The sequence below is a fragment of the Tupaia chinensis genome, unplaced genomic scaffold (genome assembly GCF_000334495.1).
Source record: "Tupaia chinensis unplaced genomic scaffold, TupChi_1.0 Scaffold149922_1, whole genome shotgun sequence".
NCBI classification, from domain to species: Eukaryota; Metazoa; Chordata; class Mammalia; order Scandentia; family Tupaiidae; genus Tupaia; species Tupaia belangeri.
Window position 1 is genome coordinate 436328 of NW_006209766.1, and position 18475 is coordinate 454802.

The 18475-nt window shown below is 43.9% G+C and overlaps 1 protein-coding gene across 1 annotated transcript; it reads right to left on the reverse strand.

Moving 5' to 3' along the window:
- Positions 1 to 368: 368 nt before the first annotated feature.
- ZNF599 (zinc finger protein 599) lies at positions 369 to 16500 on the reverse strand. The gene is given in 5 exon segments (XM_006171604.3): positions 369 to 1643; positions 1645 to 2294; positions 9037 to 9132; positions 12076 to 12202; positions 16083 to 16500. Coding segments are annotated over 5 exon segments (1791 nt in total). The 5' UTR covers positions 16101 to 16500; the 3' UTR covers positions 369 to 743.
- Between the last annotated feature and the right edge of the window lie 1975 nt (positions 16501 to 18475).

The window sequence follows — 18475 nt, forward strand, 5'->3', positions numbered from 1 at the left end:
TGGATGTATTAAAAAGCACTACCTCACTTCCCAGGACAAACTGTCATAGGCTTGACAAGGAAATTAGAAGTCATGCATACATTTATTTTCCTTTTCTGAGTTTCTTCCTCTATCTCCTCTTAAAATACTCTGGAGATGAATTTGTAGTGTACATAAGAAATTGTTGCTGAGGGACCAGCAGTTAGCGTAATGGCTATGTCGCTGGACTCCCATGTAGTTGACCGCAGTTCGCGTCCCGGATCCAGTGGCTTAAAACTCACGCTGAGCGCATGTGCGTGCGTGCCGAAGATCCTGAGAGGAGAAGGGATTGCGGTGTGGCCATCGCCCAGGGGGGTGATTTCTCGCTTTCTGTCTCCCTGTCTCTCTCTGTCTGGCAAGCGCACACGCCATATAGCAAAAACCTCTCCAAAAAAAAAAAAGAAAGTTGTTGCTGACCTTTTACCTAAATACATAATAACCACTGGGTCTCTCTTCTGGGTAATTCTCAGCTGTAGTGTTAAGGAAGGCTCTCAGCTGGGTCAATTTCTAATAAAATTTTTTAGGTGACAAGCCACATAAAGCTTTCCTAGGGATGACAAGTATGTTCCTCTTCAGTATGAATTCTCAGATACTGAGAGTTAGCTATTTTTTCTGGTCAAAAGGTTTTTCTCAATAGTTATATTTAAAAGTAAACATATTTCACCAGTACAAGTTCATTAAAGTTGAATGAAGTGAACAGAGTTACAAAGGCCTTCCTGTATCTTTTAAACTCTAGTATGAACCTTTCGGTGGTGTGTGAAGGATGAACTGTAGCTGAAGGTCTTTCCACATTCACTGCATTCAAAAGGTTTCTCTCCAGTGTGAGTTCTCATGTGCTGAGTTAAGGCAAAGTTATCAGAAAAAGCCTTCTCACATTCTTTGCACTCAAAGGGTTTTTCTCCAGTGTGGATCCTATTATGTCGAACAAAATTTGCAGGCTGGGTAAAGGCTTTTCCACATTCTTTGCAAACATAGGGCTTCTCTCCAGTGTGGATCCTCATGTGTCGAATAAAGGAAGAGCTGTAGTAAAAGGCTTTTGCACACTTTTTACACTCCAAAGGTTTTTCTCCACTGTGGGTCCTGTTATGTCGGATAAAAACAGAATGGTGTGTAAAGGCCTTTCCACATGCACTGCACTCATAAGGCTTCTCACCAGTATGAATCCTCATGTGTTGAATTAAGGAAGAGCTGTCACAGAAGGCTTTCCCACATTCTTTGCACTCAAAGGGCTTCTCTCCAGTATGGGTCCTCTTATGACGGATAAAAGTGGAGCGATGAGTAAAGGCCTTCCCACACTCATTGCACTCATAGGGTTTCTCTCCAGTGTGAATCCTCATGTGTTGAGTGAAGGATGAGTTGAGGCAAAAAGCTTTCCCACATTCTTTGCACAGAAAGGGTTTTTCTCCCGTATGGGTCATATTATGCTGGATAAAAGTGGAACGGTGAGTAAATGCCTTTCCACATTCACTGCACGCGTATAATTTCTTTCCAGAATGAATTCTCATGTGTTGAGCAAATGAAGAACTATAGTAAAAAGCTTTCCCACATTCTTTGCATAAAAATGGCTTTTCTCTCATGTGGGTCATACTATGTTGGATAAATGAAGAGCGGTGGGGGAAAGCTTTACAACATTCTTTGCAAAGCTTTACCACATTCTTTGCACTCATAGGGCTTATCTCCAGTGTGAATTCGCTGGTGCTCTGTGAGGTGAGACCTACGTTTGAAGGCCTTCCCACATTCAATACACTTGTATGGTTTTTCCCCAGTATGAAATCTCTTATGTCGAATGAAGTCAGCCATATAACGACAGGCTTTCCCACACTCACCACATTCATAAGGCTTTACTTCAGCATGAATTTGTTGGTGCCGAACAAGGGCCCAATTCTTGCTAAACCCTTTTCCACATTCTTTGCATCTGTAGGGGTTATTACTTGCATTGATTACAGAGTCTTTTCCTGGTCTTTGGGAATCATGTCCACGGAGAGCATCTCGTGGAGTGACTTGCTCTTGTAAAACCCTTAAACACAGACTATTGTCTCTCTCCGAGTCATTATGTCTATGGCTCAATTTCTCAGGACACATCTCCTTGTGGGTCTCTGTTCCTGGCCTTAAGTTCCCTTCCTGCTTTTCTGAAAGCTTCTGCTTTTTGTTATTAGCTTGCCACGATAAGGAATCTCTGGAGAATCTCTGAGTCAGCTGTCCCTGGAAAGAGGATTCATCAGAGAAGGCCAGCTGAGAAGCAGTAGGCTCTGTAATCCTGGGGTTTGCTTTTTCACCTGAAGGACATCCAATATGAAAAAGGCATTTATTAGTGATGTCAATACAAAATAAACAAAACCAGCACTTTTGTAAAAGAGTGAAGATGAAAATAGTACCTCTGCTGCCTACTATATTTTTATATACCAGATTGCAATTTTTTTCCTTTCTATTCCTTGGACTTTCAACATCTTTTTTTTTAATTTATTTTTTTTTAGAGGTTTTTGCTATAGGAGTGTGCGCTCACCAGAAAGAGACAGACAGAAAGACAGGAAGTGAGAAATCACCCCCGGGGGGGATGGCCACACCACAATCCCTTCTCCTCCATTGGGCACACATGTGCATGCATGCACACATGACCAGCATGAGTTTAAGCCACCAGGTCCAGGACTCGAACTGCAGTCAACTACATGGGAGTCCAGTGACGTAGCCATTACACCATCTGCTGGTCCCCTTCTAATTTTTAAAAAATAATTATGTATTTAATTTTATTTATTAATTTAGTCATTTTCATTTGACCAGAGAAAGACAGGCACACAGAGAGAAGGAAAGTGAGAAAGAAGGCCACCGTGTCCAAGACTAGAACTGTGGTCAGCCATGTGGGAGTGTCCAGTGCCTTAACCACCATTCCACCTGACTATTAATATCTTTAAAAAGAATAGGAGGAAAAGCTGGAGCAGGGGGAAGAAACTAGAGTGGAAATTCTTCCACTCTTTATAACATGAAAGGGTGGGCAGAATAATGATTATACTATGTGTAATGAATGTGCTTTAAGAAAAGAAGTCTCAGGGAACCAGCAGTTAGCGTAATGGCTATGTCGCTGGACTCCCACGTAGTCAACCGCGGTTCACGTCTCGGACCCGGTGGCTTAAATCTCACGCCGGGCGCGTGTGCGTGCGTGCCCAAGATCCCGAGAGGAGAATGGAGGACAAGGGATTGCGGTGTGACCATCCCCCCTGGGGGGTGATTTCTCGCTTTCTGTCTCTATGTCTCTGTCTGTCTGGTGAGCGCACGTGCCCTATAGCAAAAACCTCTCCATAAAAAAAAAAAGAAGTCTCACTGCACTATAACAACACAGGGAATGTGCTTCTAAGTTGGCCTAGATGGGAGATAGAGAGCTCGTGGAGCCTACCAGAAAAGATGTTGTGTGAGCTTAATAATAAAAAAGGAGAGTAGAAATTCCAAGTAGCAGAATTAGGAGGGAAATTGCAGAAAATACTGAATGCTGAGCAAAGTGAAATGGGGGACAGGATGTGATGAGGATGCAGAGGTATGCAGGGACAGAGTAGAAACAGAGTCTCAGGATTTTGGTTTGTGCAAAAGTAGGGAAAAAAGATGAAAAGGAACTGGATGGACATACTGAGTCTGCTATGTCTGAATAAAGACATGAAATTGATAAGTTCTAGATGAAAAAATCACAAAACAACACATTAAATATAGACATGAAAAGAAATATTAATAGTGTAAAGTTGTCAGTTCTCCCCACATTCATCTATGAATTTAACAGACCACCAGATAACAGCCTAAAAGAGTTTTTCATGAACACTGACAAGCTGATTGTGGAATTTGTAGAGACTAGAGCTATTGCTAAAGAAAATTAATAAAGCAGGGGGGACATGTCTTACGAGGAATAAGTATTATTATTATTTTTTCTTAGAGACATTTTTGCTGTAGGGCACGTGTGCTCACCAGAGACAGAAAGCGAGAAATCACCCCCCAGAGGGGATAGCCATGCCACAGTCCCTTTTCCTTCCTTCTCCTCTTGGGACTTTGGGCATGCATGCACACGTGCCTGGTGTGAGTTTCAAGTCACAGGGTCTGGGACTCAAACAGGAATTGACATCGTGGGAGTCTAGCAATGTAACCATTATGCCATCTGCTGGTCCCAGGTTAAAGTATTAAAAAAGGCAGTATGATGGAGGCATAGATAGATGATCACCTGTCAAAAGAAAAAATGGAACAGACAACTCAGAAATATAATATGTATATAGATGGGACTGATATCTGACAGAAGTAGCAGAGAAGGCCAGTGAGAAAATGATGAACTATTTCATAAATGAACCTAGTTTCCCTACTTACCATATAGGGAAAAATAAAATTGTATTCTTACCCCATTCCACACACAGAATTACCTTCTGACTATACACATGCATGAGAATACAATGAAACAATCTTTTTTTTTTCTTTTTTGAGAATGTTGCTCAGTTTTTAATGATATGAACATATATTAGATTCATTTTTTGACTTTTTAATAGTGGTTACATACATATAACATAATATTAACCTTTTAAAGATGAGAAACCTTAAAAAGTATAGGTAGACAAATTAGAAAAGTAGACAAATCCCTTCAATGACTCAAATAACCCAAATTGACACACACACAAACTAGAATATCTATACAGTTTATGTTTATTTTAAACAAATGAATCTTCTACAGAATAAGCAATGGGATAACAAATCCAAAATAAGGTGGCTATCTATGTAAGGCAGCACAAGAACGGGAAAGGAAAGAAACACATTGACAGATGCAAGAAGATAATCTTGTACTTGGGTGAAAGGTTTGTAGATATCCACTACAATCTTTTTACTATTTATTTATTTTAAAGAATTATTTTAAATTTTATTTATTATCATTATAATTACTTAATTTAACCAGAGAGAGACAGAGAGAGGGAGAGTGAGAAAGCAAGCTGCCATGTCTGGGAATTGAACCATGGTCAGCCATATGGGAGTACAATGCCTTAACCACCATGCTACCTGTCAGCCCCATCACTACAGTCTTTCAAAAGAGGAGTGAATAAATAAATACATTAACAAAATGAAATGAAATAAAAAACTAGGATATGCATTGACCAATAGGGATTGTGTGTGATAAATCATGACTCATAATTTTTCTAAATCTGTACACTTTGGGACAATTATAAAAGTCAGAGGGCCAGGGACCAGCAGTTGGTGTAATGGCTATGTCGCTGGACTCCCACATAGTCGACCGCGGTTTGCATCCCGTACCTGGTGGCTTAAAACTCACGCTGGGGCATGTGTGTGCGTGCCCGAGATCCCGAGAGGAGAATGGAGGAGAAGGGATTGCGGCGTGGCCATCCCCGCGGGGGGGGACTTCTCGCTTTCTGTCTCTCTGTCTCTGTCTGGCGAGTGCACGCTCCCTATAGCAAAAACCTCTAAAAAAAAACGTCAGAGGGCCAATAGAGTATTGTAGTTAACTCATTGGTCTCTAAGACAGACACCTCAGTCTGAAATACCAGCAATATCCCATCCTGGCTCTGTGACCTTCAGTGAAAAACTCAAATTTCTTAAGGTTCTTCAAAGGATTTCTGTGAGGATAAAGTAAAACAGCACACATATAACGCTGAGTAAGGTGCTAGAAACTGTGTCAACAATCAGTGTATACTAGCCTTCATGTCCTATATAATGGCATCTATAATGCTTAGGTTGAAGCTAACAGTGTAAACGTGCATGAATATACCCAAAGAAAGTACACAGAAAAAAAGAAAGTGCTGTGAGATTTTGCTGAAGCCAATGTCAAAGAAGCGATGAGAGTAAGAAGACAACAGTGACGGTTGTCAGGAGAGAGAAACAGAAAACAAGACCAAAATGCCGTAAAAGTTCAAGCGTGATAATGTGGGGAAAATTTCAGTTGAGAGACCTACAGAAATGTAGGGTTTTATCCAATAAGAAAAGCAATCAAGAATATCAATAGCAGCACTCTTCATAATATTCCCAAAAATGGAGACCAGGAGATGTCCATCAGTAGGAAAATAGGTATTCATTCAGTGAGTCTTAGGATTCCATCTATATGAGATCACATTAATTAATCTGAGCGATAAAGATTATCAAAGACAGACATGACAGTATATACTGTGGGATTCTAGTTACATGGTTCAAAACTAATATATGATGACAGAGTCTAAATACTGTTTTTTTCCCCCCTTAGGATAATAATATTTAGATGCTGTTAGAGAGCTAAAGGCATTTTTAATTTGTTTTACATTTCTCCCAAGTGTCAGACACTTCATCGCTTTTAAAATTTATTATTTTAAAATTTGCTTTTATTTTAAAAAAGGGCACATGTGCTCACCAGAGAGAGACAGACAGACACACAAAGAGAAAGTGAGAAATCAAGCCGCTAGGTCTTGAACTTGAACCACGGTTGGTTGTGTGGAAGTCCAGTGCCTCAATCACCATACCACCTGCTGGCCCCATTTCACCATGTTTTTAAACATTGAGTACAGAAGGTATGAAAATAGAGAAAAGAGGGAACCAGCAGTTAGTGTAATGGCTATGTTGCTGGACTCCCACGTAGTCGACCGCAGTTCGCGTCCCGGACCTGGTGGCTTAAAACTCATGCCAGGCGTGTGTGCGTGTGTGCCCAAGATCCCGAGAGAATGGAGGAGAAGGGATTGCGGCGTGACCAGCCCCTCTGGGGGGTGATTTCTCACTTTCTAGCTCTATGTCTCTCTCTGTCTATCTGGCGAGCGCACGCGCCCTATAGCGAAAACCTCTCCAAAAAAAAAAAAAATAAATAAAAAAATAAAAAAGAAAGGAAAAAAAATAGAGAAAAGACAGGAAATAAATGAAGAGGCATGGTCTCTGATACAGCTGACAGATTCATGTATGCCTTCTCACAATTCCCACTTTACTGTCTTCCCACCCTTTTACGATGCCCTCCAAAGGAATGTTGGCAGAACCTTGATTTGTTTAAGAATAGAATATGACAAAGGTAAGGGAGTGTATGTGATAAAACACATATAACTTTATAAGACTATAGTGACTATCTTGCAGGAAGTCTCTCACATAGTTACTTGTTTTGAAGTGAGCTGACATGTCTCTAGCTGCCTCTGATTTTAGCCTTGCAGAGGACCCAGCTAAGCTACTCCCTGACTCGTGATCAGGTATGCGGTAATAAATCAGGGATGTTTTAAGCTATAATGTTTGTGGTAGTATTTCTATATAGCAATAGGTAACTGATGCACCTGCGAACGTAGGAGAAGGCATGATCCAGACTCTGCTGGAGGAATTACTCATGGCTGGGGATGAGAACTTTCCCACAGAGGTGAGAAGAAAACTGCAGGAATGAGTCAGGTATGGCTATATCAGAAGGGTTAAAGAGCAAGGCGAAGAATAAGTCGGTAGTTTTTTGACAAAGTCATCAAGTGATAAGGGCAGTGGTGATATTTAGAACAACATTTGAGTGGATGGCAAGCATTCACAAGGGCTGACCAGAGGCACAGAGAGATGTGGAAAAACCAGTGAGGAATCTCTCAGCATTACACAGGCAAGAGATGATGACAGCTGGCCTGGAGTGCTAATGTTGGGGCTAATGGAACTGATGAAGCTGATGGGTTCAGAAGACATGTGTGATGTAAAATGGGACCGGGGAAATGGCTAGATACTGCGTCTGATGGAGATGGTCCACAGTTGCTGAGGGATACGTTATCCAAATCTGCTTTTGGTCTTAACTAATTATTGAAAGATCCTTTAATTAAAAATGGGTATATGGCAGGAACGGGCAAGATCCTTTTTAGGTATCACGAATGTGACATGTTCAAGTGAAGATGTGGAATGGGGGGGGAAGCTCTGCCAGCTTTTACCTGGAAGAACACCAGTAGGGAGAGATCATGAATCTGCAGTGGCACCAATTCACACGCTTGATGGCTCTAACTATCCTCAGAAGCCCATAGGTAAGACTGACAAAGGCAAAGTCACCTTGAGGTTTTACAAGACAGGCAATCAAGAAGACAACAGGACTAGGAACTACTTGTGAGCACCTGACACACAATGGAAGGATGGATGCACGATGGACAGATCAATCAATGATTAAATGGAGAAGATGGAAAAGGGTGGGATGCAGAGTATGAGTTGAATGTAATCTGCAGAAAAAGAAAGGACTGTCTTCTGAATCTGGAGGGAAGTTTGAGATACTATTCATTGCGATTAGTAACATGAGTGTTATTAAAAGTCACTAATAAGAAACTTTTGTTGAGCAACTCCGGATCAGCAGTGTGTTGAGCAGTTTCCTATTATCTAATTACATTCCCAAACATCTCTTATGATGCAGAAACTCTTATCACTCCCTTTTTCAGATGGAGGCTAAGTTTAGCAGACTACATTCATAGTATACATTCACTATACCCGTGGGCTCCTCCCCTTGGGCATAAAGCTTACCCACCTTCCCTGTCTGATACAACACATAGCTTAATACCCAGTTCTTATCAGTGAAATGTGAATGGAAGTGGCGTGTGTACACAAGTTGGTATTGACTACTGCCCTTTTCTCTTATTCTTTTTGGCTAGGGCAATTTTAAAGCCACATATTAACAATATAAAGTACCTAGATCTCTAAGTAAATATGTGGTACAGAGCTCTCCTGCTGACCCACATTAGACTGTGGCATGAACGAGAAGAAAACTCAACTTCCTGAGTCACTAGAATTTTGGGGTTTATCTTTCAGAGTGGATAATACTGTCTAACTTGTATACAGTGAAAGCATGCAACATCCCCGGGGTCATAGTGTGGGTGAGTAGCAAATCATTTAGAACCCAGAGCCTGTCTCCTATCTAATATACCAAGCTGCGTAAAAGCAGAGTGTGTCTGGGGGTGGGAAAACCTGGGACCATGGTTCAAAGTGTTCTATGACCACCCAAACCCCAGAAAGGCCACAAAAAGAAGCTGCCCATGGAATTTCTAATTCAGTGATCCCTGGTGACCTGTAGGCTTCCCTGACACTACCAGACTCTTAGCCACTGACCTGCATATGTACCCTGAGAGGGACCTCTCTTCAGTGTCCATAACTCTTGCCCATGCTCCAGTCGGAAGATGAGTTCTGGTTTGGGAACAGGATGCCCTGTGCATGGAGAAATAAATGGGGCATGTAAATGTAGGTAATGATAAAAGGAAAAGTCTCAAATTTATAGTACATACCTTTTATTTTTAAAAGTTATTTATTATTGGGGTCAGCAGCTAGCATGGTAGTTAAGGCACTGGACTCCCACATGGCTGACCACAGTTCAAGTCCCAGACCTGGTGGCTTACTTTCCCAATTTCTCTCTCTCTCTGTCTTATTCTGGTCAAATTTAAAAATAATAATAGTAATAAATAAAATAAAATAATTCTTTTTTAAAAAGTTATTTATTATAATTTTAAAGTTTGTTATAGGGCATGTGCGATAGAGAGAGAGAAGAGAGAGAAAGTGAAAGCAAGCTACCAGGTCCGGGACTTGAACAGTGGTTGGTCATCTGGGTGGTTGGTCATCTGGGAGTCCAGCACCTTAATCACCACATCACCTATTGGTCCCATACAGGTATACATATCTTTAACAAATGGCCATGAAACCCCAGAAAGTTCGTAGTCCCAAAGGTATTCTCTAATGAATTCAGTAGGATTCAACCTCTCCATGCATTAGAATTACCTAAAGATGCCTATTTTTAAAACCAGAACAAATTAAACCAAACCTTTGAGTGATGCCTAATTCCAAAACCAGAACAAATTAAACCAAACCTTTGAGAATAAAGATAGCACTGGTGATTTTTAAAGTTCCTCAGATGATTCTGGCACCCAGGGGTGGTTGAAAAGCTCTGGGAAAAATCAACTCATGAATGGCATCTTCTGGCAGTTGTCTGAGGTAGCAGGGGACCTAAGCCAGCTACCCATCCTGAAGAAAATACCTTTCACTCGGTTAGTGGAATAGAGCTGAATATGGGGCCTGCTAGTGACCTCGATCAAAGCAAGAGAGTAGACACAGAGGGAACTGGACTGGTAGGCACCAATGTGGGAGGGACAAGCACTCGTTAAGGGCTTCTTATTGGATGAAGTTGTACATTTTTCCCAAGGCGACATCAGTATGAGGTGGCCTTCTGTTACCTACTGCTGAACACATTTTGCCAAATGCGAACGCCAAAGGACAGAAGGCTCCGGAGTGTTCTGCATTAGCACCTGCAGGAACATCAGCTGGAAAATCTTATAGTGCTGGCCAGAATGTACCCAGGTGTCACTTGGCAAATGTTCATCGATGTCTGCGTATGCCTGGCACTGAGCTCAGTGATGGGGCAGTGGGAGAGGAGAATCAGACCTCCCTTCATCTGTTAAGAAATCGCCCCTTAGGGACTCCGCTTGTGTTGGTCCCTCCACCTGAAGCTCTGCTCCCCACGCACTTCCTTTCAACAACTCATCACAATTGTCATAAAATAATGTATTTACTTCATTGATGACTTATCTCCTCAGAGACACTGTGAAGATGCAGAGCTGGGAAAACCATGGTCCGATGTAACCATCTGGACAAGTGGGGTAAAGGAGACCGGGGGTCTCCATTCATTTCTCACTCAGATCAATTTCTGGGGGAAGAGGTCATTTAAGATTTAAGGTAGAGGAACACTTAAGGCTTGGGTGGGAGAACACTTGGGATTTATTCATCTGCTAAATACATACATGTGTAGTGCTCTGCTCGTTATGTTCCTGGTTCTAGTCTAAGCACATAGATACTGGTTCACTTGTTGAAAGTGAAATGTTGGGAATAGCAGATGGCATAATGGTTATGTCATTGGACTCCGACATAGCTGACCACTGTTCGAATCCCAGACCTGGTAGCTTAAAACTCATGCCAGGTGCATGTGCATGCATGCCCACGATCCTGAGAGAAGAATGGAGGAGAAGGGACTGCGGTGTGACCGTCCCCTAGCCCCCACCCCGGGGGGGGGGTGATTTCTTGCTTTCGGTCTCTCTGGTGAGTGTACATGTCCTATAGCAAAAATCTCTCTTGAAGAAAAAGTGAAATGTTATTAATAAAAATGATAAAATCATGCTGTCTGCTCAAGGCAGGAAATTTGAGACCATTCTTTTAGCTGAGGTGGAAATTAGCCAACAGCCATGAAAGCATTAAAGACTCAGCACTAAAGCACAAAACCAAGACTGAACAATTAAAGGGGCAGGAAAGTAAAATGAAAAGAAAACAGTGGCACCAGCAGGTGGCTAAGTGGTGCTGGACTCCCACATGGCCAACTGAAGTTCGAGTCCTGGACCTGGTGGCTTCAAACTCACACCAGGTGCGTGTGTGTGCCCAAAATCCCGAGAAGAGAATGAAGGAGAAGGGATTGCAGTGTGGCTATTCCCCCTGGGGGGGAGGGGGATTTTCTCACTTTCTCTTTCTCTCTGTCCTTCTGATGAATGCATGCAACCTATAGCAAACATCTCTCTCAATTAAAAAAAAAAAAAGTAAAACAAAAAACCTCTCTGATGCCCATCAGTGCCATTTGATAAATATGTCCATGCCCACCTCTAAAATTATCACTCCCCAACAGAGAAGCAAGGCACATGCCTTAGAAAATACAGGTCAACTGTGCATGTATCACAGGCTAGAAAAGCCTGTTTGTTGAGATTATGTTGCTTAGAAAGATACCAATAGCACGGATGGTAAACATCCTCTTATTGCCTGTGATCACCCCCTTCTTGGAGAACCTCCCACCACCCACAGGTCCTGCTAACTGGGCTGTGAGGACACTTGACTTAACAAAGCTGGGCCAATACCTTCCCTCTTTTGGGAATCTTGAACAAGGACATCATCAGACTGAGACTACCTTGTGTGTTTAACACTGGGGTGAAACTGCCGAGAAAGACTAGGCTTTTTACACGTCAATCCCTGACAGAGACAGAGGGAAACCAAACAAGAGGAGGTCAGGCCACAACTGGTAGAGGCTGCAGGATAAGGAAGGGGAGCTCCTGAGGCCTTTTCAAACAGCCATTCTAGTGACAGAGGCAGAATCAACGAGGGGGTGGGAGAGGAATGAGGCCTTACCCAGTGAGACCAGGAGCCTACAGGTCTCTAGCATCACTTCCTGGTACAGCATCCTCTGGGCCAGGTCCAGATGTCCCCATTCCTCTCCAGTAAAGGTCACAGCTACATCTTCAAATGATACCAGTGCCTAGAAAGTCAAACAGAGGTGGCAGGGTGGCTAAGTAGCTCTTAGATGAGATTAGCATTTACTGCTCCGTTACAGGCCAAAGTCCAGAGAGACGCAAGGCATGAACCGCTGAGCATCACCTGAAACCTAGCTCTGTGTGGGCTCAGGATGGAGGCAGATGGCACCTCTGACAGAATGCAAAGGTCTGAGAGAAAAGTCTCAGATGTTGGTAGCCATCGGAGACTGACACAAGACAATGATAATCCTATGTGCGCTGTGAGGCTCCGGTGGTAAGCACTCTGGGATGCTGGGAGAGTGGGGAAACAATAATTCAATGAGCAGCAGCAGCAGCTGAGCCTCACTGGTCCACACTGGTCTACCTACACCTGGGGGATTAACATGCTGTGTTTTAAAGTGAGGAAGAGTCTCCAGGTCTGGAACCAGACTCCGGGGTTTAAATCCAGCCTCTTGAACCAACACATGCCAGATGTGTGACTTCGGGGGAGTCTCCTGATTTCTTTGAGCCACAATTTCCACAGCAATACAATACTAGGTCTTACTTTTCCAAAATAAAAGAAAAAATGTTCATAAAGCAAACGTTCCCACAGCAATACAATACTAGGTCTTACTTTGCTAAAATAAAAGAAAAAATGTTCATAAAGCAAACACTGGAGTGCCCAGCACAAGTCACAATGTGAATTTGCAAATTTTATTATTAATCATCCTCTAGCTCTTGTGCAAATGCTCTTGTACCTCCATTTCATAGTTGTAGAGGACAGTCATTCTGAGCAAACATGGTGACCTTTAATACTTTTTTTTTGGAGAGGTTTTTGCTCTAAGGTGCGTGTGCTCGCCAGACAGACAGAGACAGAGAGACAGAAAGTGAGAAATTACCCCCGAGGGGTGATGGCCATGCCACAGTCCCTTCTCCTCCATTTTCCTCTCGAAATCTTGGGCACGCATGCACACACACCCGGCATGAATTTAAGCCACTGGGTCTGGGACTCGAACCGTGGTCGATTACATGGGAGTCCAGCCACATAGCCATTACGCCAACTGCTGGTCTCCATGGTGGCCTTTAAACACCTGCAGAAATGCAGTTCCAGGGGCAGTCATTCACAGAATGATGAATGCCATTAACACAGGAATATGCTAGCTGCCTGGGATGAAAGGAAGCCACCTGTTTTGCATTCCACTTCCTCTATCTGGTCTGGGATCTGTGAGGATAATCCCCATATTCCTGTATCATCAGTGAATCCAGTGACAAGGGCAAGAAACATTTCCAATAGTTTTTACAGTTAAAACCATTTTAACTACTCCTGAAAATAATTTCCACAGATACAGAAGGAAGAGCAGAGCCATCATCTGCCTCACAGAAGAGGTACCTGAGCAGACTGGCTTCTGCTCTCGAGATTCCGCAATGAGCCAACAGCAGCTTCTTTTTCTTTCTGGGTCACTGTCAACACATTTTCCAAAAGTATTGTTATTTAAGTACCAGGTAACACAAATGGCCAATGACATGCAGGCTATGGCTCTAGGAATGTGGGCAGCACCCTTCACCATGATGTCTGCTCTGGATGGATGGGATGGTGGGAGGAGGATCCATCAGACAATCACAATGTGTCTTCCTGAGACAGCTCAGAAGGTGTCAAGAGACCCATGCAACCTTCTGGGGCCTCACATGCCTCTTTGCATAGAAAATACTCCCTGCCTTTATCCATGCAATTCCCTTTAATGGAAGGTTCCCCAAAGTCTGCCTCATTCACGAACATACTGGCCAGAAAGTTCTACACCCTCCCTTACTTCTGGTTGCCACTCAGTTAAGAATGTAGGCTTGGGACCGGCAAGTGGCATGGTGGTTAAAGGCGTTGTACTTCCACATGGTCGACTGGGGTTTGAGTCGTGGACCTGATTGCTTGCTTTCTCACTTTCCCTCTCTCTCTGATCAAACTGGAAAATAATGATGATGATGATGATAATAATAATAAAGTTAAATAAATTAATTCTTATCCAAAAAGAATGTGGGCTCTAAGTGGTCAACATACTGAATGTGTTTCTGCTACGTATGAGCTGTATGACCTTGGGTAATTAACCTATCTGAATCTTCAGTTTCTTCTATAAAGCAGTGAAAATGAAAGACTTACTCGGAGTAGAAGGGAATTAAATGAGGCTATACATACAAATTGCCTCTCAGTGCATATCCAGGGCACAATGAAGACAAGCTATTATTTGTTCTTTTAAATACTTTTCCCGTTTGCTTCTCCAGCACCCTGGGAAAGCTCCATGTAGCACACATCCAAGGGGGCAGGCTTGCAGAGATCTGGGAACACTGTGACAGAGAAAGTGGAAGACAAATTTGCCACGTTTGGCCCACCATTGCTCCAGGGCAATGAGCAAGAGAGGAATGGAAAGTGGAGTGATGGGGGTAGGGGTGTGTGCCCTGGTGGGTAGACTTTGCAGCCATGGTAGAGGTTTACACGGAATCTAAGTATGACGGGAGCTCCGAGGGTAGACTCTCATTCATCAACCACACACTGAGTAAGTGGTATAGGCTGAGCACTGGGCTAGGGCTGGGCATGGAAAAGAGAATCTGGGGTTGGAGACAGAGCCTCAATAGTGAGTGAGATAAAGTCAAATGTTTTTATGGCTTTTTCTCTCTCTTTTTTTAATTTAAATTTATTTGCATTCATTCACTGTACATCATTACAGCATACAAAATGAGATTTTCTTTTTTTTTTTTAAGAGAGAGATTTATTGATATAGGACATGTGCACTTGCCAGACAGACAGAGAGACAGAAAGCGAGAAAACACTCACTTGGGGATGGCTATGCTGCAATCCCTTCTTCTCCATTCTCCTCTTAAGGTCCTAGGGTACACGTGCCCAGCAGGAGTTTCAAGCCTCTGGGTTTGGGACTCGAACCACGATCAACCATGTGGGAGTTCAGCAACATAACCAGGACACCATCTGCTGGCCTGACTTTATCTGCTCTAAAAACAGCAACAGACATGTGAGACAACCACCAAGACAAGGTAAGACTTTAGATGAGGAAACCAAGACAGACCTCTCTGAAGGGACACTAGAACAGGCTGGAATGAAGTTAGAAAGCAGGCCAGCCGAGGAAAAATGCATACGCCGTGTAAGGTGACCATGGCTATGGTGAGTGTAAGCAGGATGGCATGCTGGAGAGGAACTTGGGGACTGACTGGATGTGTTTACATCCCAAGATATCTAAATGTTCCCGTGCACTGTCCTTAGGGAATGTTGTAATGGGTTCACTTTTCAAATACAAGTAAATGTATTGAACAGGAAAATAGGTTCACTACTGCTAAGTGGCAAGTCACCTGTAACACAGATGGCACTGCAAGGGTAAATCCATTGACTCGATCTTCTAGCCTATCTGAGGGCCTTTCTACCTCTAATAGAGGGGTAGCGGTTCCGCAGAAGCTCCACAGGCTCTCATTCTCCTTCCAGCGATCAGCTAGGAAGAAGCCTGCTAGGAAGAAGCCTGCGGGGAGGCCTGAGGCCCACACTCCTACTGGAGTGAGCTCCTAGGTAAAGAGCAGGACCTGGGGAATTCCTCCCCAGAAAGAGCACACACCCCAAGCGTACCCTCCTTGCCATTTCCCTAAGCAGACATAATTATTACTATTCCCATCTTAGGCTCGAGGAATTGGAGGCCAAAAGCAGCGAGTCAAACACGGTTAGAGACAGAAATGGAGACTCCTTTCATTATAAGGAGTTATACCCTTGTCCTGGGTTGAGATCGATTAGCTCTGCTCTCTTTCCCCGCACCCGCTCCCAGGATGTTCAGATCCAAGGTCAGCAAATGGGAAGTGGAAGAGTCCCGAGATGCCCTATAACACAGCGGATGGGACGGGGCAGCGGAACCCTCCACTCACCAGTCGCAGCGCCGCCATGGAACCCTGCGGCGGAGCGAGGCCGTGAGTGGTGGCGCCAAAGGCCGTCCGGTGAGCTCAGCCGACCCCTCACTGCAGTCCCAGGCGACGACGAACCCGTCTCCACCATGAAAAATGCGCACAGAGTTCGAGGTGCCGCCTCTGGGCGCTGTGGGGGCAAATGGCAGGTGCCAAGGCCCCGGAAAGCGATGGGCAACAACCCTACGGAGAGGTGTGGGTGGGTCGCGGGTCGTGCAAAAGCGTGTAAGAGGGCCCTATTCTCACGGTCCTCCCCTGCGTCTCTCAAATCCTGGACAGCGACCTTCACCCGGTACTCCAGCGCTTGCACTCCAGTAAGAACTGACCAGCCCCGGCCCAACAACATCCTCAGGCGCGTCTCCAGAAGTCCCGCCCACATAGCCACCGGAAACGCCCCCTCCGTTTGCTGTCATTGGCCCAGCACCTGCCTTTATCTCTCGACGCACTGCCCTCTGGGTAATGTAGTTTCTGACCCGAATCCTGGTGGCTCCCTTTTCAGATCACATCAGCGTTTCCCGGAATTTGTTACAAATACAAGTTTTCGGGCTGTCAGAGCCACTAAATCAGATATTCTGCGTTGGGGCTGAGCACTTTGCTTAAGGCCTCCAGGGTATTTTGATGCTCCAACACATTTGAGAACTGTACTCAAACATTCCAGTGAAATAAAGCAACGAAAGTACTTACTTGGCGGGAGGTAGCTGAAATGTGCTTAGCACTGAGCCTGGAACATAATCAAGTACACAAGGGCTATTGCTGTCATCATTGTTAGTCCATATTAGTTTTATCGCCCAACATCATCTGAAGCATTTATACTGCTATAGGAGAGTAAGCACAAGATACTTCTTTGCAGATTCACTGGTGACATTCGTCAAAAAGTAAAATACATCGACTTTGGGGGCTGGTTGGTGGTACAGCCATAGCAATGCTGGGTGAGGCTGGCACAGATGGGAAGGTTCTGATTCCAGCCCAGACTCCCTGAGTATGTCAGCACACTTGTAGCTGATCCAGGCTAGCTGAGGCTGCAGGTGGATAGCCGGTCAAAATCTACAGTTGGAGGTACTGACTCTCTCTGTGTCTCTTACTCATGGAAGAAATAAACTTAAAAAATACATTGACTCTAGGGGTCAGCAGGTGGTATAATGGTTAGGGCGCTGGACTCCCACATGACTCACTGCAGTTTGAGTCCCAACCAGAAGCTTGAAAAATTACACTGGATGGGACCAGCAGTTAGCGTAATGGTTGTGTCGCTGGACTCTCATGTAGTCAACCACAGTTTGCATCCTGGACCTGGTGGCTTAAACTCATGCCAGGTGCGTGTATGTGCGTGCCTAAGATCCCGAGAGGAGAATGGAGGAGAAGGGATTGCGGCATGGCCATCCCCCTTGGGGGGTGATTTCTCGCTTTCTGTCTCTCTGTCTCTTTCTGTCTGGCGAACGCACGCTCCCTATGGCAAAAAAACCTCTCCAAAAAAAAAAAAAAAGAAAGAAAGAAAAAGAAAAATTACACTGGGCATGAGTGCATGCATGCCTAAAATCTCAAGAGAGAATTGTGGGTGTGGCCATTCTCCCTGAGGGGTGATTTCTCATTTTCCCTCTCTGTCTGTCTCTCTTTGGTGAGCTCAGAATTCATGTGCCCTATGGCAAAAACTTAAAAAAAAAAAACCAAAAACATTGACTGTAATTCAACAAGGAGTCTCATGAGTCGTGTTTGGAATTTTTACACAATAATAATTTGTGTCACTTGGCTCATGTACATCTTATCATTCGATATTACAGTATATAAAGGAGGGTTTCGCAATCTACAGGTAGACCAGCACAAATGCGCATCTGTGAGACAGCCCAGCTGGTATCCACTAGCTCAGGGTCACCAGGTCGTGGTGTTAGCCCATCACTCAAACCTGTAGCCCACAAGAACAGAGCAATATATCCTGAGCATCGTAACAGGTGAAAGAATGAAGGCCGAAGAGGCATCCACAGGATGGAGACATCCGCAGGATGTCTCTCCCTCGTTACGATAAGAAAACGTAACGAAGACACAATCCCACAATCCTTTCTGCCCAAATTCCAGCGCCCATTACTCATGCACACAGTCCCCAAATGTGAGAGAAGGGGGACTTGCTGTCTTTCAGAATATTCAGAAAGAGATAATGGGACTGATAAACACTGGACCTCCTTAATGTAACAAATTAAAACCCCCATCTAGTCTCTGACCTCATCTGAATCTTAAGATCTTGGGGGAGGGGTGTGATTTTATGCATCCAGTTCAGATTTTGCTCCTTTAAGACCAGGAAGCTCTAAACAAAGCTTAAAATTGTCTCCATCATACCTAATAAACAGTTGGAAGTTAGGGACAGAAGG